Source organism: Leptidea sinapis, chromosome 8, assembly GCF_905404315.1.
Source record: "Leptidea sinapis chromosome 8, ilLepSina1.1, whole genome shotgun sequence".
In the NCBI taxonomy this organism is placed as follows: Eukaryota; Metazoa; Arthropoda; class Insecta; order Lepidoptera; family Pieridae; genus Leptidea; species Leptidea sinapis.
The window spans coordinates 9,531,712-9,555,554 of NC_066272.1; the positions used below are offsets into that span (position 1 = coordinate 9,531,712).

General features: G+C 34.2%; 1 protein-coding gene and 1 long non-coding RNA gene across 15 annotated transcripts in view; one reads left to right on the top strand and one right to left on the bottom strand.

The window, feature by feature from the left end:
* LOC126965600 (protein lap4) overlaps positions 1 to 23,843 on the bottom strand; it is a 155,256-nt gene that overhangs the window by 73,729 nt on the left and 57,684 nt on the right. For 9 of the 14 annotated variants that reach the window (XM_050809240.1, XM_050809244.1, XM_050809243.1 and 6 more), the window contains exons 4-13: positions 21,741 to 21,861; positions 19,677 to 19,969; positions 17,421 to 17,666; positions 16,431 to 16,600; positions 13,258 to 13,347; positions 10,886 to 10,992; positions 9,744 to 9,908; positions 6,837 to 6,995; positions 3,997 to 4,146; positions 1,835 to 1,993 (exon numbers count right to left, since the gene is read on the bottom strand). In XM_050809240.1, the coding sequence (XP_050665197.1) occupies positions 1,835 to 1,993; positions 3,997 to 4,146; positions 6,837 to 6,995; positions 9,744 to 9,908; positions 10,886 to 10,992; positions 13,258 to 13,347; positions 16,431 to 16,600; positions 17,421 to 17,666; positions 19,677 to 19,969; positions 21,741 to 21,861 (1,660 nt within the window). The remainder of the gene's footprint in view (positions 1 to 1,834; positions 1,994 to 3,996; positions 4,147 to 6,836; positions 6,996 to 9,743; positions 9,909 to 10,885; positions 10,993 to 13,257; positions 13,348 to 16,430; positions 16,601 to 17,420; positions 17,667 to 19,676; positions 19,970 to 21,740; positions 21,862 to 23,843) is intronic. The other 5 variants (XM_050809248.1, XM_050809235.1, XM_050809233.1 and 2 more) reach the window with 4 other exon arrangements.
* Positions 8,581 to 10,047, top strand: LOC126965625 (uncharacterized). The gene is made up of 2 exons (XR_007729570.1): positions 8,581 to 8,756; positions 9,650 to 10,047. It is a non-coding gene; the product is annotated as an uncharacterized LOC126965625 (long non-coding RNA).

Consider the following 23,843-nt stretch of genomic DNA (forward strand, 5'->3'; position numbering starts at 1 on the left):
CTTATTGCCAACATTAAAACCCTCAATGTTCTAATAACCATTACATCATCCAAACGAGTGTTAATGTTGTACTGAATTTCATAACAACACTCCTATGTTTTTTTTTCGATCCCTTCATGCGCAAAGAGTTTCAACAGACAGCCACATTCTTATTGCTCGATGCGTGGTATCTGTATGAATTTCAAAAAAAGAACATTTTAGTTTACGCGCGTTCCACACTACCAGAACGTCGTCGCGTGACGTAAAAAAAAGTAGGTTATTCGAATCCCCGCTAAATCCACATTCGTGTTTTTATACCCCTTATTACACAACAGTTGGATAAATAACTGTAAGAGTCCATTTACAAAATAATATAAATCATGCAATATATCAACGAATTAACTGACACCTCAGGCATAGTACTAGCTGGTAAACACATTCAAATACGTGCAAAGTGCGGATTATTTTATAACATAGGTTGTTATGATGGCGTGCAAAAGAAAAATAAATCCGTGCAATTTTTTAACATAGGGCTGATTTTTCTGTCGTCTGTATGCGTTATATTATAAATGGCTGCCGCAGCGTTCTATTCTTGTTACACTATAATTTTTTTATGACAGTAAGGGACGAGACGAGCAGGACGTTCAACTGATGGTAAATGATACGCCCTGCCCATTACAATGCAGCACCGCTCAGGATTCTTGAAAATCCCCAAAAATTCTGACCGGCACCACTATTACGCTCGTCACCGTCGTGAGACAAGATCTCAAGTCTCATTTGCCCAGGAATATCACTAGGTACGGCACATTACTGCTTGGTGACAGAAATAGGCGCCGTTGCGGTACCCCATAATCTAGCCGGCATCCTGTGCAAAAGAGCCGCCCACTTTTAAAAAATATGAATGGATAACATATTCACACAACTAAATACTGTATCCAAAAGTTTCAACTGATCAATAAATTTCTATAATAGTTTATTTTTAATCTTTGTTCACATAGAACGAAAGTTATTTATTTACATATAATATAGGTACATATGTAAAACACGGCCAGCATATTTAAATTCTTTTCTATTGGCGCTGGTTCTATAGATTACTACATAGTATTTTAAATGACAGAAAGAAAAAATAGCCCTATACTTAAATAAAATAATTTTTACGAGGACAACATCATAAAGTTATCATTATAACTGAATTTTAACATCGTCATATTCGTTGTGGAAATTAAATTATTTTTTATTATGATTCGGTTTCTATACAGAGTGATTGGACTGCTTTAATGTGCATTCTGCCTTTAATATGTAAGTTGTCCATAATTGGACGTAATTCCAAACCATATCGAAATTGAGTTAAGAACACAAAACTGGTCACGTGATGCATATTAACAGACTGACAAAAAACCGCAGCTACTGTCACATCATGACTTAGTAGCCCCACATGTATGGAATACACTAATATTTATTAAACTTTAAACAAGAATTCCTTAAAATGTATGGTTTGTGGCTTGGAACGTTTTTCAGGAACCACGTCCAATTATTGATGTAAAATTCAGTTATAAAAGGCATTTATTTTCTCAAAATTGATTCCTTTAGAATTCTTTTTTTGTAATTTCTAATATACTAGATACTACTACCGCTTCGGAAACAAATGGCGCTCTGAGAGAGACGAAGCGGCGCAAGAAACCCTCCCAGCATTCTTTTTTTGCGCTCTTTTCAATAAAAATATACAATATTCTACTGTCATTGCTATTGCTATAAAATATGTTTTAATCCTGTATAAAAGTTATTTTATCAACATAATATATCACCAAATGTCATAATAAGCATTAATTGTTAGGGTGCCGTGTTTATGGAGGACCTGAGCGATAATTTCCCTGGCGCGGGTCGCGTCCACTTGGCTGATCCGTTTGTTCTTCAAGTGGTGGGGAGTGTCTCGTCGGTGGAGACGCCCCCCGGCCGAGGGCGGTGCCCCCGTGTCATTGACCCCCTGCCACGCTACGCGGCGCCCCTGCGAGTGCTACGCGAAAGCCCTTTTGTTAGTAGTGCTCAATACAACTACTACACAGCGATGCTCAATATTAGGGACTAGATCATAACTAAACAATCTTAATCTAATATATAAAATTCTCATGTCGCGGTGTTTGTAGTTAAACTACTTCGAAACGGCTTGACCGATTCTCATGAAATTTTGAGTGCATATTGGGTAGGTCTGAGAATCGGACATCTATTTTTCATCTCCCTAAATGTTGAGGGTGGTCCACGCCATTTTTTTTTATTTGTTTGAGTCAGCATTAAAAAATACATACAACTTCAAATTTTCACCCATCTACGATCAACAGCTAGTATATATATATATATATATATATATATATTTCTTATGTGCGTCTGTTGTAACTGAATTCCTCCTAAACGCCTGGACCGATCTTAACGAAATTTTCTGTGTCTCTTCAGGTGGATTCGAGAATGGTTTAGATCCACAATGTAACTACCTCCTAAGCAGCTGGACATCGATTTTGATGATATTTTTTGTGTGTTCCAGTGAATTTGAGATTAGTGTAGATTCTCAATTCCGTCCATATCGTATAATTCTCCTGCTCATGTGTTTGTTAGAGAACTCCTCCTAACGGCTGGACGACTTTTCAAATTTATTTTTTAATATTATAATATCTTAACAAAGTCGTCTCCACTGTAACGGGTGCTTGGCGAACTTCATAAATAACAAAATTCTAGGGAACATGACGTTATTAACCGGAAGTAGTTAATATTTCATATGTCTACTTCTCGTGTTAATTAATGGTACAGTATGAGTTATGAGTATATTTAGCCCCAGGGTGGATTTTAATTATATTGCCATCCTAATGAGGCAACAATTTGGTGTGGAGTAGTTCACACCGGCTGTTTTTTTATAAAAATAAGGTACGAGACGAGCAGGACGTTCAGCTGATACTAATTGATGCGTTCTGTCCATTACAATGCAGTGCCGCTTCTGAGCGGCAATACAATTGCGCTCGTCACCTTGAGACATAAGATGTTAAGTCTCAATTGCCCAGTAATTTCACTAGCTACGGCGCCCTTCAGAACGAAACACAATAGTGTTTACACATTACTGCTTCACGGGAGAAATAGGCGCCGTTGTCGTACCCATAATCTAGCCGGCTTCCTGTGCAAAGGAATCTCCCACAGGTAAACTGGCTATAGAAACTTTCATATCAACATGTAGCACTCATTTTGAATCATAATATTATAAAGTATTAATTGAGTAGATCTGAAAGGAAACCATAATTTCCTCTAATCACAAGGTAGAGAGACGTATATAAGAAAATGCCTAATTGTTAGTTATCATCTAGAAACTGTGCGTTCTCATTTGATGTTAATAAGCTGACTTCAACTTTCCCCTTCCACCCATTAGTTTACAAGCACATAAACTACGTTAGACAACTTATATATTGAAACAGGGATGAAATTGTAACAGATTAACGTATTCGATAAGAATAGCGAGAGACGTTCAATAATAAGGAAATTATTTTGGAAGTTTTGTCTGTCTAAAAACAAGTTGAAAACATTAAAAAACAAAAATTTTAAGTCTTCGCAGAAAATTTTACAATTAAAACACATTTCATTGAGGATAGCGGATAAAATCCGGTTTTATTTGATTTTTATTTCACCGGTGCTATTAAAGTTAAAAAACCTACAAAAACATAGATTTCAAAAATATGTATACATATTTTAAAAAAAAAAACTTCTCAGACCTTGCTCATAATCGCCTAAATGCTTCTGAAGCGTCTAAATATTCCACAAAAATAAATGGTTCATTCTAATACGATTAATTTGACACATCATTAATGATTAATGATCATTCTTGTTGTATTATGTCTTTTGGCAAATTCCAGTTCTTTATTCGTAAAAATCTTTTAGTCTTTAACCTTGTTCATGTTGATATTAGACATTTTTAAATTATTCCGAAAGATACATTACGCCGGATTAATACACCTCATATATTAATATTACATGAGAGTTTACCTCGAGTTCGTCGGATTCGTCGTTGTCGTCATCTTCGTCCTCCGAAGAGTCTTTCTCTTGTGCTGTTTGACTGTCGCTATCATCGTCTCTTTCTGTATCGGGTACTACCGTAGGCTGTTGTACAACCGGTGTGGGCGTTACCTGTGGTGCCTGTGTAACAAAATATTTTATACACAACTAGTATTTCAATTACCAAAAGACAAGGTCGGTCAATGTTGAATAGTTAAGAGATCGTCAGATTATTATTAAATATAAACCTCGCAAAAATCATTCCTAAAATTATGGACAATACTTCTAGTCTGGCCGCGATCCAATAGAGTTGGCTACATTATTATAATAGTAGGTACTTTTAAGAAAGTATTTAGATAATAAAAATGCATTTGATTGCATATTATGCCGATATAAACTATTGTTTACTCATACGATAAAATGTAAGTCGCGAAATGACCTTTAACTATGAAATAACCACATGCTATTTTTATCATTCACTGTATTAGCATTAAACAAATAAGAAAGTAGATATAAACCTATACCTATGTTCCTCGATGTTTTTGATGTGTAAGTCTATGTATATTACCCAATCACGGGCTATTCTCCGCAACTCGACGCCTACTTGTTATATAAAATAAATATTCATAAAAATGATAAATTCTTTTAAGTTTATCAAATATAGGTATCATCAACAAAATGCTTAAAGCTCTGGGATTGAAATTTTGGTTAATTTCCTTAAACGAAAAGAGGATTTTAAGAATTGTCACCTGTGATCAGTGTGATGTGTAGGATGAACAGTTTTATGGAAGAACGTCAAAGTACGTTGCTACCAAAATTTCCACGACACATGTCATTTTGATGTTTTTTTTTAAATTTCACCCCTAATAGTTAAATTAGATTTTGAATGTCTCTAAAAGCAGTAATCAATTTTGCAACAATGAGGAACTGTGAAGCGTGGCCTCTTTTCTCTATTACGAGAATAATTCGGGCTTTGTGTAACATTTACCTGGTTATCTTATCAGATAAACAGAACACAAACAAACCATATGACCCAATTAATTTCCCTAAAAATTCACCAAACAAGAAACAAACAAAAACTGAGGAGAGAGTAGTTAATATGTCTCTAATAATTGTCGCAATCTGTTTAATATAAATAAACCATTATGACGTAGAAAATAAATAAGTAATAATTTTTGTACTTTTGAATATTTCGCGAAAATGAAATTTGAGATCATATTAAAAATGATAACCAATCGATAATATAAGTCCACCAGGTACAGTCACTGACTAGACAAAATGAATTTACAGCGTTTACAAGTGGAGATAAACTGTGCAATGTATTAATGTTCCTTTATCATTAATCACAGACAAACAAAACGTACATACAGACTAATATGTGTAAAAATATTGACCAATAATATATACAGGATGTCCCAAAGTTATGGGACATTAAGGGAAAGTACCTTAAATATCGTAGATAGGGTATTTTACTGAAAGAAGACTTTATGTTATTTTTAAAAGTTAGTAATTCTGCATTCAAAGATTTTCTAAAAATAACTTACCTCGTCTGGGAATCGAACCGACTCAAATCTAAAAAAAAAACACCCCTACTTTTATGATATCTAGATATGAGAAAGTAGTCAATTAAGTGGGTATTTTTTTGTAAATTAATTAATTAAATGCTCAAAATGTGATCCCGCCTGTCTTACGCAAATCGCCAATCTTTTAATGAGTCCGCTGCCTTTTGATTTTCTTATCATTTTATGGTGAATACTCGATATGATATGGCATAATTCTGTTTGTAACTCGCCCACGTTCTCGTATCGCATTTAAAAAAAAACTATGCTATAAAGTATTTTAATTATGAAGTGGGTACTTATTTACGAATAAACAATGCTATCTATGGAATGATAATACCTCTTCTTTTCGGACGTCGTCGTCGGCAATAATTTATAACTTTCTTGAAATTTGACTCAAACATTTTACGTTGCTCCTTAAGTAAATACTAAGTTAATTAAGAAGAGTTATAAGTTTTTGGCTATTCTTTCGATTGGCATCATAAAAGTAGGAGTGTTTTTTTTTACATTTAAGTCGGTTCGAGTCCCAGACGAGGCAAGTAATTTTTAGAAAATCTTTGAATGCAGAATTACTAACTTTTAAAAATAACATAAAGTCTTCTTTCAGTAAAATACCCTATCTACGATATTTAAGGTACTTTCCCTTCATGTCCCATAACTTTGGGACACCCTGTATATAAACAGTAACATAGCCAATAAATATAGATACGATAAGTCGATTGACTACACAAATGTATAGAGCGAATGTGATGAAAGTGCGGGGAAGGTAAAGAGCTGACTTACTTCATAATGAAATTGGGGATATGTTACAATAAAACAGTAAGTGCTAATCGGACTCTAAGGAAAACTTTAATTAAGATATTTTGGAATTCGCCACCTTGGGATTTATTATTTGATGTCAAAAATTTTAGATTTTTTTACTACAGTTAAATAGTTAATTGCGCCATACACTCTGAAGTGATCCAAATATAAAATTATTTTCGGCTCCGGCTGCAACCCAAGGCCTAGCAACTTAGCTCACTTGTCCTACTAATCTCTAATATCTTCGAAAGAAGAAAGGTCTTGGCGTGCGTCCGTGCAGAATGGGATGTCGCTATGCCAACTTAATGGCTGACAGGCTTGCCCTGCATGTTTCAGTATGACAACTCTCTCTGTTATGCCTACTTAAACATTTTATCGAGACAAAACCTTTAGTTGCAAATGTAACGGGTACAACTACTAGCATTATAATATACTATTAAGTTTTAGAGGCTTCTTTCAATTAATTCGTACCTGTACGCTATTGGTTATCAGATCCGGTGTTGGTATGACGCCATTTGTGATTGGCGCTTCGTTCTGCGGGGCGGTCTGCTCCGGTGTTCTCGTAAACAACTTCACTGCTTTTGCCTTCAGTTCCTTCGGATGTGGCGTGTTTTGTCGGACGAACGGGGTCTGTGCAATTCAAGTCATGTCAATAAAAACATTATATTTATTTACCACTAAATATGATTATAAAAACATGCCCATGCTTGATTTAAAAAAAAAATACACAAATAGTATTGTATGTATATATTATGGTATGGGGTTCGGTAGTGACATGGTGTTATGTAATAATGTGAAATAATATAATGTTATTAAATAAAATGATTTATAATAAGCTATCAATACCCACGGACGAGTAAAAAAATAAGGACTCCGTGTCACCTTACATAACAGTGAGGCACCAAGACATGCCGGTAAACGTGTAAATACATAGCCCCACGCATACAATTACACTAATACAAGCCGATCGGCCGCCATTATGAGATTTGCCATCGTCTGTGACAGATCAGTTTGCGTCGCAATAAAATATTTTAAAAATGCCGTCGTGCGTTGTGAAAAAGTGTAAAAACAATAATATAAAAGTATTTGTAGATATATGATTATCTAAAGGGAGAAAAAATTTGAAAACATGTCGCCGCGCAGATTTTTAGTGTAGGAAAATTAAAATTAAAATATTTTATTGACATTATATGGTATATCGGCTCATGACAAATTGACAACCATGAAGGTGACAGTTGAATTTTAGAATTAGAACGTAACAAGCTCCTTAGCTTAAATTTATATATATTCATAAATAGAATACGTAAAACATCGACGAATTGAATCATGCACTTGTTATCATTTGGAATAAAAACCACTTAAAATAGTTTCTCAGTCAGTCTTATTGTCATTGCAAAGCCAAGGTATTCTCAAGATATCTAACAGATTGATATTAGTGGAAATAAAATAGAGAAGAATATCAGAATGCGGCAAAAACCTAGACAGACATGCCTACCTCGAGAGACACAAGTCATAATTATAAATTTCCGGACAACTTGCTCGGATTTTTAAGAATGTACAAACTTGAATTAAAAAAAAAACTAATAGGACATTTGGATTCGAACCGGGTCTTCTGCTTTCCGGATCACCCAATGTCCCATCTGAGCTATTATAGTCTTGTATATAGCGGCGAAATTTACCTTTGTATTCTCATGTTATTGTAGCTGTTTTTCATTAAAACACGGATAAAACTACTTTTTTTTAAATTGACACCTATCTAGATCGCTTTATCGCCCCCAAAATCCCCTGTATACTAAATTTTATGAAAATCGTTGGAGCCGTTTCCGAGATTCAGATTATATATATACAAGAATTACTCATTTAAAGATATAAGATAAGATATGGGTCAATCTGTTGACATCTCTATATTATATTTTTAACAATTCTGTCAATGGTCTAAAGTAAAATGTACAATATCTCATTATTATGAAAGTAGATTACTAGTACTATATAGATTTAAAAAGAAAACGTTGGCCTTTCGCTAGAAAAACTTATAATACCCATTATCCTAGGCGGGCGCGTCTAGTTAATAGAAGAGTGAATCACAGAACGTGACATCATAGAGCACTTAACTTCGAGTAGTCTGGACGTATCACAAATGCCACAATAATCTCGTAATTTTAATGCAAACAGTTTTAATACAACAGGTACGGCGCAGTTTCTTACGCGATGTGAACACACACTGTCTTGTCGCAAACTCACTCCAAAAATTGTGATTTTAATTATTATTTATTTACATATGATTAAAAACTGACGTAATTAACTTAAAGTTTATGGTTACAATTGAAGTATCATATCATTTTCTGGTGAATCGAAAAATATACGATAGCAAATTTGAAGAGCATGCTGGAGGTAAAGTATATACCTATAATAAAAATGAAAATATCGATGGTATTAGACTTAATACACAAAAGTGAGTCAAATATTATCGTCCGGAAAATGATGTAAAAAGTGTGACGTAAGATTTGATTTAATAAAGGTTTAGACATGCGAGATAAAATTCGATGTTTGATAACTGCTAATATTTTCGAATGATGTTCTACAATGAATAAAGCATACTGGCGTGTGTTGAAATAACGATGTGAATAAAACACGATAAAACGAAAACTGCGAACTTATAAACAGCTAATAGGTATACATGAGTAACTTAAATGCATTCGTGGCTCGTGTAGGAAGCGCGTAACAACAATGTCGAGTACATTCACACATAACTTACAACGGTAGATAGTTATTTTTATAATATCTTTCATATTAGTAGTCTAATCATATCATTACAGGATTATAATTTATGTTTAATTTGATAATCTATTTTGAAAACTCATCAAATATCGGGAACCATAAAATTTTCTTTCTCAGGCAAAAATTTGTTAACATTTTTATAAGAACAGATAGCCTTCAATAGGTTATGGTTATATGATAAAATTTATATATACCAGTGGGAGGCTCGTATGCACAGGATGCCGGATAGATTATGAGTACTACAACGGTCTATTTCTGCTGTGAGGCAGTAATGTATAAACATTACTGTGGTTCGGTCTGAAGGGCGCCGTAGCTAGTGAAATTACTGGGCAAATGAGACCTAACAACTTATGTATTAAATTGACGAGCGCAATTGTATTGCCGCTCAGTATTTTTGGGTTTTTCAAGAATCCTGAGCCGCACTGCATTGTTACCATCAACTGAACGTCCTGCTTGTCTCGTCCCTTATTTTCATAAAGAAAATATATTATTATGTTCTTTTACAGGAAAAAATAAGTGAATAGAAATAGAGATGGTGCCTCGAACAGGAATTGATATAAGAAAAACAGAAGTCAGTGTGAATGCACTCGGCCGGTGTACCTCTGTGAGGTTAGTGATCGAGGAGGAGAGTCTCTGTAGCGAGCTCCTCCGTTGCGAGGTGACTATCTTCCGCACTACATTCAAGGGTCGTCGCAGCCCTAGCATTTGCGTGCCGAAGAACGAGTCGGCCGTCTCTTCAGCGTCGTATTCCTGAACGGGTTCCACCTTGAAATCAAACAACACGCTCGACGCTACGCCAAGCCACGCCCACTGAGTCCGTATGCGTGCGTGTCCACCAATGGCGACACGGATTATTGCTAATACTACTTCACCTTGTATATCTTAATAAATAGTATTTTTAGTGTGTTCTTATTCATCCTCAATCCTAAACTATATAGATATGCTTTACAGAATTTACTCTTTAATAAATATTCTTATAAAATTCATTAATATCAATTAATGCTCTAAGTCAACACAGCCAATGAGTGTTTGTTGTTGTTTTATTTTTTTATTTTTGTAATTAATATCGGATAAATATATCTGCAAATATTTAACACACTGTTAATTAAAGTTTATAAAATTCTTCTTCATCTTACATCAAATAAGAATAAGGTATAGGAAGTACTTCTTAATTTAATAGTTAACAACAAATGAAGCATAATATACTAGTACTGTGTAGTCAAATTAAAAAATAAAACAGTTATTAAAAGCGTGAATAAGTTGGAATCGTGACAAAACGGCTCCGACATTATATATCTATGCAATTTTACAATCAAATATTATTATACTTACAAATATACATTGCAGAAAACTAATGTTTTCTTGTGCAACATAAGTGAATGGTTTAATATACACGGTATTTAACACACATGCAGTTAAAATAAAACATAAAACTATTGAATATCTATATTATTAAATTTGTATAATACAAATAATGGATATTATAATAATTACATAAAACATACAAAATATATAAATTATTCTTAGTCTAAAGCTTCCAATATAGTGCTCAAAGCTAAGTACGCCCTTTGCCTTGACAACACCGTACGAATATTATTACTAAACCAATATCCGACATCTCTGCATTGTTTTCTTATCCTATCATTCGAATTCCGAATGCACAGCCGAATGTCAATATGGCGACGATTGAATGGGCGGGAACCAACTCCCTTGTTCAGAAAGGGACAACAACATATTCTCACCTCTTTCGCTTCAGACGTGTCTTCTGAGAATTTGACTGAGATCGTTCTGGAAGCTTCCTTCTCCTGCCAGTCGTCATCAGAGTCGCGATCACGTGGCAGCGTTGACTCTGGTGAATCAACAAAACTGTTAGTTCAATCATAAAAAACTCACACGCCTCTATTTTATAATACAATCTATAATATTCCCAGTATTATAATTTTACTACAACGCCAACTTTGAGTAAAAGGTGTCTACATTTTCCATAATAGCTATAATTGTATTTGAGTGAACATAAACCGACAACTTCACACTTCAAGCTTAATTTGTGTATAACACAACTACACAATATCTACACATAAACAAATTCACTAAGTGTGTGTGTACTTATGTATGCACGCAAGAAGTTATACTTCTTCGGCGTAACAAAGCAAAATTCCTTAAAATTATCTATTCCTCCTGCTATTCTACGTTTATAGAAAGAACAATATTGAAAAAAAAAAAATATTGCAACAATGGCATTGACAATTAATTATTAAATAACGAATACGGCTGGCTTGAACCCTTTGCCTGTCCTAATAATGGTCGAAACAAAAAAAAAATGACGAATGCCGCAAATGTCAGAAAATTTTACTTTTGTGTTCAGTGATGCGCGCGCATCTTAAAATTTCACTCTCATCATTTTTTCACACCGTATATGTAAGTATAACTTCAAAAATTAATGGTACCGACTTGGTTTTGGAATAGAAGGACTAACGAGCCGTACGGGTGAAGGTTAGCTGATGCTAGGTGTTGCAAGAGTTTGGGCGGCCATGAAAAGGTTCCCGGTACACTCGTTTGTGATCCTTTTTCAAAAAACCACCACCCATGACCTCTAGCAACACCAGAAGACGACCAGCAGTGTTGCCGGCCGGTCAGGTATCTACTAACTTTTTTGATGGTACCTATGTCGACATGGAAATAGCAAGGAGTTATAAGTTCATTCCAAAGTTTACTTGTAAGTTACTGAATCCCTTCAACTCTCAAGGGTGAGCGGCATACACCAAGATGTTGACTATTTATGTTCCTGTGGGTAGACTTTGACCCTGTGATTCGCCGACAGGAATCTGATGAAATAGCTCCTCGGAACACTCTCCGTGACAAAATTAGAAGACGCCCTTGAAGTCTACTTCTTATTTTGAATACTACGTTCATATTTTATTTCATATAAAAAATAAATATTAATTCCCAAACATTACGACGATCACAAGAGTAGCGACAAGGATGGGAATACACAAAAGCAACAAGAAGCACATGAAGAACGACCACATCCAACTAATTGAAATAAACTAAAAAAAAAACTTAAACAATGTTTATAAGTACAAAACTATACATACTAATTAGTTCTAATTTATAACGATCTGGTACTTGAAGTAGGTGATCTGGTTCTAAGTGTAGGTAGAAGCGGCGTGGTGTCTACTTCTAATTATTATGATTATGTTGAAGACGCACGCCAATTTCACAGGAAAACTAAGAAATATCGGTAGGTAAAATTACGCGATACCCGCAATTAAAGTATGCTGCGCTTATAGCTTTACATTATAGAACAGTCTTAAATTACTTATCTAAATTAACTATATTTTATCCAAATTGTTAAAATGATTATTAGAAGGCATAATATTTATTTTGCACAAATGCTCAGTTGAATGTCACACGGGAGAACATAATATTTTTTTTCGCACCTCTATGAAAAGCTCGCTATTAGTCCTGGAGGGGCAAAAGTCGTTTTGCCGAGAGAGAATTGGCTATTTTTATAAAAATCGTATACGCACCAAGTGAGATAAGTAGGACATTGCCACGCGCGATTGTCAAATATCTCGGATTTAAAATTAAATTGCAGTTAATCGAAAATGACTCAAAGTGTATTTTTTTTTGTGTTCATAGGAATTTGCTTTAGTAAATCTATATAAGGTATCAAAGTGTCTTTAAAAAATATTTTAGATTCAATTTTACTCTTAAATCATTATCCGAATTTGGCCATATCGTATACCACTGAGCCAGTTGCACTGTCACTTTCAAATTCACTTTTGTAATATCTAAAAAGCTGTTTGAGATTCAACAAATAACAGATACCCGTTTTAGATACATCTATATATATATAGTGAAAATGGTCTTTGTTTGCGGCTCAATCACGCCTAAACCACTGATCGTATCGACATGAAACTACCACCATTCGATGCGAAATTTATCCTAGATGGTAAACGTCTACTTATTTTTCGAATTCCAACGTTCCTTCATTAATTCATTTCCTTTTTAAATTCGCCGCAGCGAAGCGGGTGGGAAAGGCTTGTCAATATATATATATATATAAAACTGTAGCAATGGGCGTGCGTCTCAACTTGTCTCAACAACTCACCTCGTATCCTATCAAGCTCCTGCGACTGCGAATTAAACCTGTGTTCCCTGAACCACGTGCCACTGCCGATCTCTGATGTGTGTTCCAACTCTATTCGTGTAGTGGTTTCAAAAGGTGACATTTAGTATTTGCACGCCACAAAACAAAACAAACGACGACCGGTGCCCTTGTATATTTTCTAATTTTCAAATTCCACTATACAATAGTGCGACTTTTCGAATCAAACAAAATGATACCGGCTAGATTATGGATACCACAACGGCGCCTATTTCTGCCGTGAAGCAGTAATGTGTAAACATTATTGTGTTTCTGTCTGAAGGGAGCCGTAGCTAGTGAAATTACTGGGGAAATGAGACTTTACATCTTATATTTCGAGGTGACGAGCGCAATTGTAGCGCCGATCAGAATTTTTAATTTTTCAAGAATCCTGAGTGTCTCTGCATTGTAATGGACAGGGCGTATAAGTTACCGTCATCTGAACGCCCTGCTCGTCTCGTCCCTTATTGTCATAAAAAATTCTTTGACTTCGAAATTCCCAGATTTGAAACGCTTAATCCAACAACTTTGTGTTGAAAAAAGCAGGAAATAGCATTATACGAAATAGTTTCCTTTTTTGACACTCTATGATGTCAACAAAGACAGCCAGCCAAACAAATAGTAATTAATGCCAAAGAGTTTTTAATACAAGTTTACACATGCCTAAAAGTATACGAAAGACTTATAAAAATATAAAAAGGCACCGACGTCTGCACAATTAAAAAAAAGCACAAGAAGCATAAAAAAGAAAGAAAAATGGTCCGTTTTGTATTTACAAGTGTCTTGTAGTTCGTGATTGTAATATTGTTCAATAAATATTTATAATATCAGAAAATTTATTGAAGTAGGCGTTTACTTTGCGGCAATCCATAATTTTCAAAATTATTTGAGTTTTCTTTAGTGTTAATTCCGCCAATATTTGTCTCTAAACAATTCGACACGTGTTTCGCCTCTACACGAGGCATCCTCAGAACGTGTTGACTCATATTTTACATACATGTGAAAAAGGATTTCGCTTGAATGTGTTTGAGCAATTAGAAATCATAAAACACAAAAAAAAATGTTTACATTGTTGAATGAACAAACAAATTTAGTCCCTTCACCATTGTTACGTATCTCTTTCGGGAGTAATACGTCACAACAGGCGACCAATCACAGCGCGTCATTTCATGGGACGAGGGTATAAAAGAGCGATTTCCGGCTCACTTGATTTAGTTTCTTTAGTCTAGTCTCGTGCCAGATTTTAGCGAGTCAACATGTCCTGAGGATGCCCGTATAGAGGCGAAACACGTCTCGAATTGTTTAGAGACAAATATTGACGGAAAAAACACAAAAGAAAACTCAAATAATTTGTAAATGTATAATATCATCATTAAAGTGCTTCAATTTAATATAATTAAGTCGCCCAAATTTCGCCTCAATTATGTACCTCAATATTTATTGATCAATAATATTTAATAAACCCTTTGCATATGCAGTGCATCACTCTATCATTTTTAAAATTGTATCAAATGTAAATAGAATTTACTGACCCTGCTCTGTGAGAAATTATGTATATTGCATAACCAGCTCTTGATTTAAAGTTAAGTTCTATAAAAGCAAAATTCACGATCAAGATCTGATAAATAAAATACTTTTTCAAGGATTTTAAAATAGATTTTTGCGAAAAAAGATACATTTTTACATTATTTTAGTTAACCCGACGGTGTAAACGGGGGAATGTCCCCCTTGAATATTTATTTGATCTCTGATATTTTACGCAAAAATCTAATGTAAGAACAAAGTTACAATTACACGCATTTTAATCCTTTAAAAAGTGTTTTATTTAAATGTGTAACACTCGCGTTAATCAAATTAAATACTAAAATGTGATAAACTTAATATTGAATTTATGAAACTGATTAAGTTTATACACGATTCAAGCATTGATGCCGTGTTACCATGAAGTGTTTTCATTTCTAATTTAGAAGTTTGACTACCTATATGTTTTTTAACTTTTATCATCGCGGGACTTTAACATTGTAATTATTATGACAGGTTCTCACGATATACATTTTATTAATTTGATGCCAATATTTCGATCCAATGACAAGAATCGTGGTCGAGGCGGAACTTATATAAGTTATAAATATATATCATGTCATACCTAATAATTACAGTACTTCTACCAATTTTCTTAAAACTTTTTGTTGTATTGCAACAGAAATATTAGTGTTGCTTCAGCCTAGTTTATTAAAAAAAAACTAATGATCGGCGCAAAAAACTATTATCGAATATAAAGCATCATTTCAAGTTTAATCTTATCAGCCTAAATATTCATTGTCTTTTGGTGGAAGCCAATAAATAGACATTATTAACTAAAAAAAAACGATTACCCCAGGTGATTATATTTTTTTTATAATACAGGCTTCAATAAATAACACCCATTAACATACTGTTAATCAGAAAATTCATTATGAATAGCAATGGAAAAGTTTCAAATAAAATGTTACTTTAATGAAATATTTTTGTAACATAACTCAACTCTAAAATGATAATGAAGCAATAATGTTTCTATCAAACTTTATATGACTTATAGAACATATAAAAAAAGGAAAATATAACATATTATGATAAGTATATCTAATATATAAAATTCTCATGTCGAGGTGTTTGTAGTTAAACTCCTTTGAAACGGGTTGACCAGTTCTCATGAAATTTTGAATGCATATTGGGTAGGTCTGAGAATCGGACAACATCTATATTTCATCCCTAAATGTTAAGGGTGGTCCACGCCAAATTTTTTTTTTAATTTTTTTGACATTTTTTTTTATATTTGTTTGATTATGAGTCAGCATTAAAAAATAGATACAACTTAAAATTTTCACTCATCTACTATCAACAGTTACTTTTGGATCACGATTTTAATATCGGCAATACAATGTTTGCTGGGTCAGCTGAGTTGAACTATAAAACTTTTTTTTAATTGAGTTTTCATCATTCATTTATTTTACACCTAAGATTGCTTTAGTAATATTTAAGAAACAAATTATTAATAAAATCCGCCGAAGATTTATCAAATATTACAAAACTTCATGGTAACTACACCCAAAGCAAAGCAAGCGGTCCATACAAAACAAACCCAGTACACATATTACCTGGTTGCTGTGTATAACTCAGTTGAGGTAACAAAAAGCAAGTCAATACATTCTCTCCCGTTGTCTCATCCCTGTCCGTTTGGAAAGTCAGCAAGGGTTGAGCCTGGTTCTCCGATAACCACACAGCTTTTAATTCCAAATTAACTAATGTATATGGCAGATATTGTAACCTGAAAGAAGCAATACGTATTACTGACATGATATATAGTAATCAATGAAATAGCTTTATTGAGGTGTATTAGAATTTCACATGATGGACCGACAATCTGGTCAAGATTGCTGGATTAGGTTGGACGAAGGCAGCACAGGACCGATCGACAAGGCTATCTTTTGGGGAGGCCTTTGTCTAATAGTGAACATCTTCCGGCTGAATTGATGATGATGGAGTGTATTTCACGACTGATGTGTAATGTGAAAATTATCAACATATTATTGCTCTAAGATCCACTCAAATTATTCATTTAATACAGAGCACTCCTTCAAATAAGAATATAGTTGAGTGTAACAAGTACCTATTTCTAAAGTTCCAGTGGAATTATGCCAGAAAATAAAATTCAGAAAAACATTAAAATATTTTTTTAGTGATAAAACAGTTGCCCATACGTTGTTTTTAGTAAATAACATAAATTCTTATCAATTTAATTAGATTTCTGATATTCTATGAGTTCTATAATGAGTGCCTAACATTAATCATAAACAGTTACCAGTTGGAGGCTACTTTGCACAGGATGCCGGCTTAATTATAGGTACTACAACGGCGCCTATTTCTATCGTGAAGCAGTAATGTGTAAACATTACTGTTTCGGTCTGAAGGGCGCCGTAGCTAATGAAATTACTGGGCAAATGAGACTTAACATCTTACGTCTCAAGGTGACGATTTTTTTTCAAGAATCCTGCATTGAAATGGGCAGGGAGTATCAATTACCATCATCTGAACGTCCTACTCGTCTCGTCCCTTATTTTCATAAAAAAAAATAGGTTCCTACTCACCGATTACCACTAACATCTAATACATGGAGGGATTTGCAGTTTCCTAATTCGTTCGGCAACTTTGTCAGTTTGTTGTCCCTGAGACTCAGCACGCCAAGGAGCGTCATGTTCCCGATCTCACACGGGATGTCCACCAGGGAGTTCCTATCCACATTCAACACGGTCAACTCGTTCAGATTTCCTATCGACCTCGGCAGCTCCATTAGAAAGTTCTCAGTCAGTATGAGCTCTTGTAAATTTGTACACCTGGAAAATTATTATTTTACAACATTATTAATTGTACATTGAAAACAAAAACAAAAACAATTATTATCATTATTAATTGAGCGGAGCTCCCACCGCGGGACTCCAATTGATTTCTGTGTAAAATTGTTTCTCGGCCATTACTGGACCGATTTTAAAAATGTTTGAACTCTTAGAAAGCTTTCGAAATTTTTTAGGTTATTGTCGAGACAGAATTTTGAATTTCGACTTTATTCAATTATTATAATAATTAAAAACAAACATGATTTAAATTATTCTAAATTAGCACGCGCAATTTATTTAAAAATTTAGCCAATTGATGAAATCACAATAAGTCTTAATTGTAACACTGCCATCAATCGAGAGTGATTCGACTGCCAGGTTTTTAGTTAGTGAATTTGCAAATCAGCACAAGTTTCTCATGTGACCAAATAAGGCGCTAATTCCTCATGTTTAAATATGGCGCTAAATTCCAAAAGATTATTTTTATTGCTTCTGTTTCGATTAATTTTGTTTTGTTTTTGTACACAGACTTAGTTTTTTTTATGGAATAGGAGGACAAACGAGCGTACGGGTCACCTGGTGTAAAGTGATCACCGCCGCCTACATTATCTTGCAACGCCAGAGGAATCACAATTATTTTACCTCACTTCGCTCAAATATACGCCGAAGCGAAGCGGTACGACGAGCGACTGCGGCATCCTAGTTTAAGTATAAAGTTTGAGGTTATAGGGCATAATCTCAGGATCTACAGATCGATTTTGTAAATTCTATTAGCAAATTACAGAGAGCCACATTATTTGTGAGTGTCATATAGGCCATATATATTCTCAAAAAATGTCTTCTAAAGAAAGTCAGAGAAAATGCAGTCAAAACGAAAACATTTCTTAATTTTATTCTTTCACATTTATTTCCTTCGTTTCGTTTTGTATATGCATATGCGTGATATGCATGTTGCAGGCTTCGAAACACCAACTAATATGGTTACACTGGCAATTATTGCGGCCGGAGTTAACGGCTAGTTTTTTTTATATGTATCATTTATACAAACAATAGTTATCCAGTTAGAAATATGTGCTGGAGCTAAGCATTTTTAAATCCAAAAGAGGTAGAAGGTACTCATTCCGAAAATCCAAAAACCTGTTTAAATTGCTCAAGTAGTTATAGATCATCATAGTATGTAGTTATGAGATATATTCGGTGTTATTACAAAAAAATTATTAAAAATGGCTTAGACACGTGTTTTGTTAGACAGTGACCTAACAATAATGACGTCTAAAATGGAGTTTACCTTTTTCTATTACAAAGCAGTGTTTAGCTTGTGTTTAACTAAAAACTCCTTAAGCACAACAAAAAACGGAAGTGACAGGAACAATTAAACGAACTGAACGCAATTTTTGTTAGCTGTCATCTATCTGTCATTTAATAATCTAAATCTTCCTTGAATATAATCTATTCGTTAGACACACCGTAGACAAGCTTCGACTAGTGTTTAATATATGTTTGCCAGCAATTTTTTGTGCCTATTTGAAGCGCCACTCGCGAGCGTCCAGAGAACTTCTTTGACGTATAAATGGCTGCGACAAAAGTGTACATTACTCTGAAGGATTTTTGCATTTAGAATTAATTTCGTTCGTTTTCCGTGTTATTTATACTTCAGGAATCAACGTTATACGGTACACAATTTTTTTTTTGTAAATAGTTTCCCACCATCTATCGACGTTTGTTTAGCTGAGATCGTCAATGCTAGTTTTAGTACTGCAGACTCTCGCTATAGCCAATAGCGCCAAAATGGCGAATATCAAACAGGCACAAAAGCACTTTGACAGCCGCCAGTTCAGTAGATAAGCAATATCAAAGGAATTTTGATATCCAGAAAGAAACAGATTTGTAATAGAACTTTTTTAAAACAAGTGTTCAAAACGTGTTTAACATATTTGTAATAACACAGATAATGCCCTTAAATAGAACTGGATTTTTATAACTAAACTTACATTGGCGCGAAATTCATACCTTCCTACGTTCTCATTTAAAGTGTGCAATCTGTTCTGGTCCAATTTGAGTATAGTCAGCTTCTCCAAATCGCCAATACCGTTCGGTACTGTTTCCAGCATATTCTGTGATAAATGCAAGTCGGTGAGGGAGAACAGACCACCTATTTCTTCTGGAATCTTCTCCAGTTTGTTCTCGCTGACGTCTAAGCAGACAAGGGCTCTTAGGTTGCCTATCTCGCCGGGTAAATACTGGAGCTTGTTGTGATCCAGCCATAATTCCTGGAGGGCGGGCAGTTCGCCAATGAACCCGGGCTGGAATATAAACAAGTAATCAGCCCCACACTATAACATTCATAAGTGGTGAAACTTATGTTCAAAGATAATGATGAAAGATCTTTGTTGATGCTTCGATCAACAATAGTTATCGAGGTTACTTTGAAATTTTCGTTAATGTATTTTTTGATAAGTATAGAAATAATATCGACATGTTACATGTCGTACGTAGATTGGCAGGAACTCAAACTTGAAAATTTATAATATAAATAATAAATGTATGATGATCGACTTTATAATAGAATACCAGCTGACCCGACCGACGTTGTTCTGTACATTATAAATAAAATACTGATTTTTTATGAATTTGTCAAAAAAAAAATTCATAACATCAAGAATTATTTCGTACAATATACTTACTGTTGTTATAATGAAATTGTTTCACAGCAGAACTGTCAAACCGTGCATCAATAAATTCTCTCATAGAAAATATGTCCATACAAAACAAATACTAGAATTAAAAATAATTATGGGTCTCAAATCGAAATAAAAACTATCCTATCTCTCAAGTTGGACGAAACTGCACGCCATGAAGTAATCCCCATTAAAATCCGTTCATTAGTTTAGGAGTCCATTGAGGACAAACATGAGATTTATATATATTATGATTATGTATCTAGGAATAAAACAATTATTCAAGTGGATTCACGATACTTTCACTAGCGTAACATAGTAATGTACAGATAATTAAGTAGTAAACGAAATCAAGACAGGCCTATAATGAAATTGTTTCACAGCAGAACTGTCAAACCGTGCATCAATAAATTCTCTCATAGAAAATATGTCCATACAAAACAAATATTGGAATTAAAAATAATTATGGGTCTCAAATCGAAATAAAAACTATCCTATCTCTCAAGTTGGACGAAACTGCACTCCATGAAGTAATCCCCATTAAAATCCGTTCATTAGTTAAGGAGTCCATCGCGGACAAACAACGTGTCACGTAATTTATATATATTAAGATTATGTATCTAGGAATAAAACAATTATTCAAGTGAATTCACGATACTTTCACTAGCGTAAAATAATAATGTACAGATAATTAAGTAGTAAACGAAATCAAGACAGGCCTATTAAGAGATGGAGCGATGACATAGTAGAAACGGCAGGAAAGATGTAGACAAGAATTTCAAGAGACAGGATCGATTTTTAAATTAATGGAGGAGGTCTTTACCGCTAAAGACCGTCCGCATATCGAAAATAATAAACAATAATACTAACAAAATAAGTATAGTGAAATATTAACACATCCTAATAAATATAAGTAAGTATTGTAAATATCGTTATAAGCATTGTTATCTTTTGAATAGATCATTACTTCTAATTCTATACGAAAAGTAAACCAAGTCACAAAAATATAAAAACATACATTACTATTTTTAAGCCCGAAAAAAGTTGCAAAACTAAATAGCTTGAATTGTTAAATTTAAAAATCGGCCAAGCGCGAGTCGGTCGCGCACATAGAGGATTTCTTAACAAAGTACAAAATATTTTTTTTATTTTCACGGCAGCTAATCTAGAATGCGCCTTTTTGTCATCCTCATTACTTGTTGTTATAGCGGCAATACCAAATATCCCCTGACATACAGACAATCAGACAGACGGACGGACAACGGGTTCTAAGTTATAGGTTTCCCATTGGTTATCTAACAGACACAGAACACTTTTTATAATAGCCTTAAGCATACGACATAATCAAAAAAAATCTAGACACCCAAGATCTTTCGTCTTTAATAATCGAACTCACCAATTCCTCGATTTCATTATCGCCGAGATCGAGCCTTTCAAGTTTGGTGAGGTTCTTCAAGGACTCGGGCAGCGACTTTAGCAGGTTTTCTCTCAGCTCCAATGATTGCAGGGACACCAGGCTGAAACATTCAACATAATAGGTTAGCTTCAATATTTATTTTACTGTCAGTTGTTTGCTAACGCGACCATAACAAATTGCATAACAATTTTGTGAGGATTATAATACTCATTTTAATAACAATTACATTTTTATTTATCCCGACGTCTCGCATGCAAACTCGCATATAAAATTTTGTACTGTTATATACAAAAAATTGATCTCCTTAATAATAATAATGTCTTCTAAATGATTGAATTAGTATGAACTTAAACGGTATATATTCAAAATAACAGAGAAATTGATGAAATTTAGATGTTATATTGATATACTCAACACTGATCAAAATATTTTAACAAAATCCTAAAATCTTATTTTACTTAATGTAGCCACCAGCTTGGGTTTAAAAGTAAAGAGTGGGTCACGAAGTGGCAGTCTGAAAATTACCGGACCACGGCTAAACAATGTTGATAATGATGGAATCCTTTCGCAGTGTGGCTTACCCCCTTATAATAATAATAATAATATAATAATAAAACCTATTTATTTCCAATCTACTATTAAATTACATTCTTGCAGTTATATTACAGTTATATCTATGATTACATCTATTATAATAAATATTACTTATTGTTAGCATTATTTACATAGATAAGAAAAAATATATATATATAATTTTTATTTGTATTCATGACTGTTGTTATGTACTGTCATCATCATTATTGATTGGAACCCCTTCTTGGGTATAGGCCTCCTCCAGCTTGTTCCATGCCTCTCTGTCGGCTTACCCCCTTACCACCGACTAATCCATGGAAAATTGTCGAGCCATAAAATACCAAGAATTTTGCTGAGGTATCGTTAAGACGTGGAGGTGGAGGATGTATTTAGTAGTGGTCTTACCCTTCTCCCATAGTAGTGCAATACGTATTTCACCGTACATTACAATAGGTACATAATATATTCTGTTAATGTAATATAATAATAGTTCGTAAACATCGAAAGTCCACTTAATATTTGTTTGATTATAATAAAGCGATGGACTTTCTATTAACATAAGTTCGCCAAAGTAATGAAAATATTGTACTGTCACGGGTCATTGATACGGGCGCAAATTTTTATACAAACATCAAAACATACAGATGAAGTTAGCTTCACTGTTATAAGGCGTATAAAAAAACAATAAAATAATGCTTTTCACCTAAGGTTTTCACGAATAAATATCGAATTTCGACACGTCCTTGGTCTTGACGTTTTTAATGAAATTAAGTGTTTCTATATAAGTAACAACCAAAATTCGACGGAAAATATAAACTTTACGGCGCCTATTTCTGCCGTGAAGCAGAAATGTGTAAACATTATTGTGCTTCGATCTCAAGGGCGCCGTAGCTAGTGAAATTACTGGGCAAATGAGACTTAACATCTTATGTGTCAAGGTGACGAGAGCAATTGTAGTGCCGCTCAGAGTTTTTGGGTTTTTCTAGAATCCTGAGCGGCACTGAATTGTAATGGGCAGGGCGCATCAATTACCATCAGATGAAAGTCCTGAACGTCTCGTCCCTAATTTTCATTAAAAATATATACTTAATGTTTTTTTTCTGTAGTTAAATCTTAAAACAGTTACATTTAGCGCGCCACACGTATTTACCTCGTTTCTCTGCTTGAATCGAGTCATTGACATTGTATCATTGAGGCAATTGTAAATAACAAACGATAAGCCCGCATATGAAACATTCGCAAACGATGTTATTGACAACTTGTTAATTTCAAAATGTTTCGATGCTGGCTCTGACTAACGAAGACAATAGGTGACTAATTCAGACGTGACTTCAAGTACGAATGCGACCGTCGAAGCATATATTTATGGTATGTTCCGATATGCACTGCGAGCACTGCACAGTGCTATCACTGTAGAAAATTCGTTCCGTTATGGACTGCCAGTATACTGCCGCAGTACCCTAGGGAAATTTATGATGTCATAAATCGCCGCCATATTCTACTGTGAGC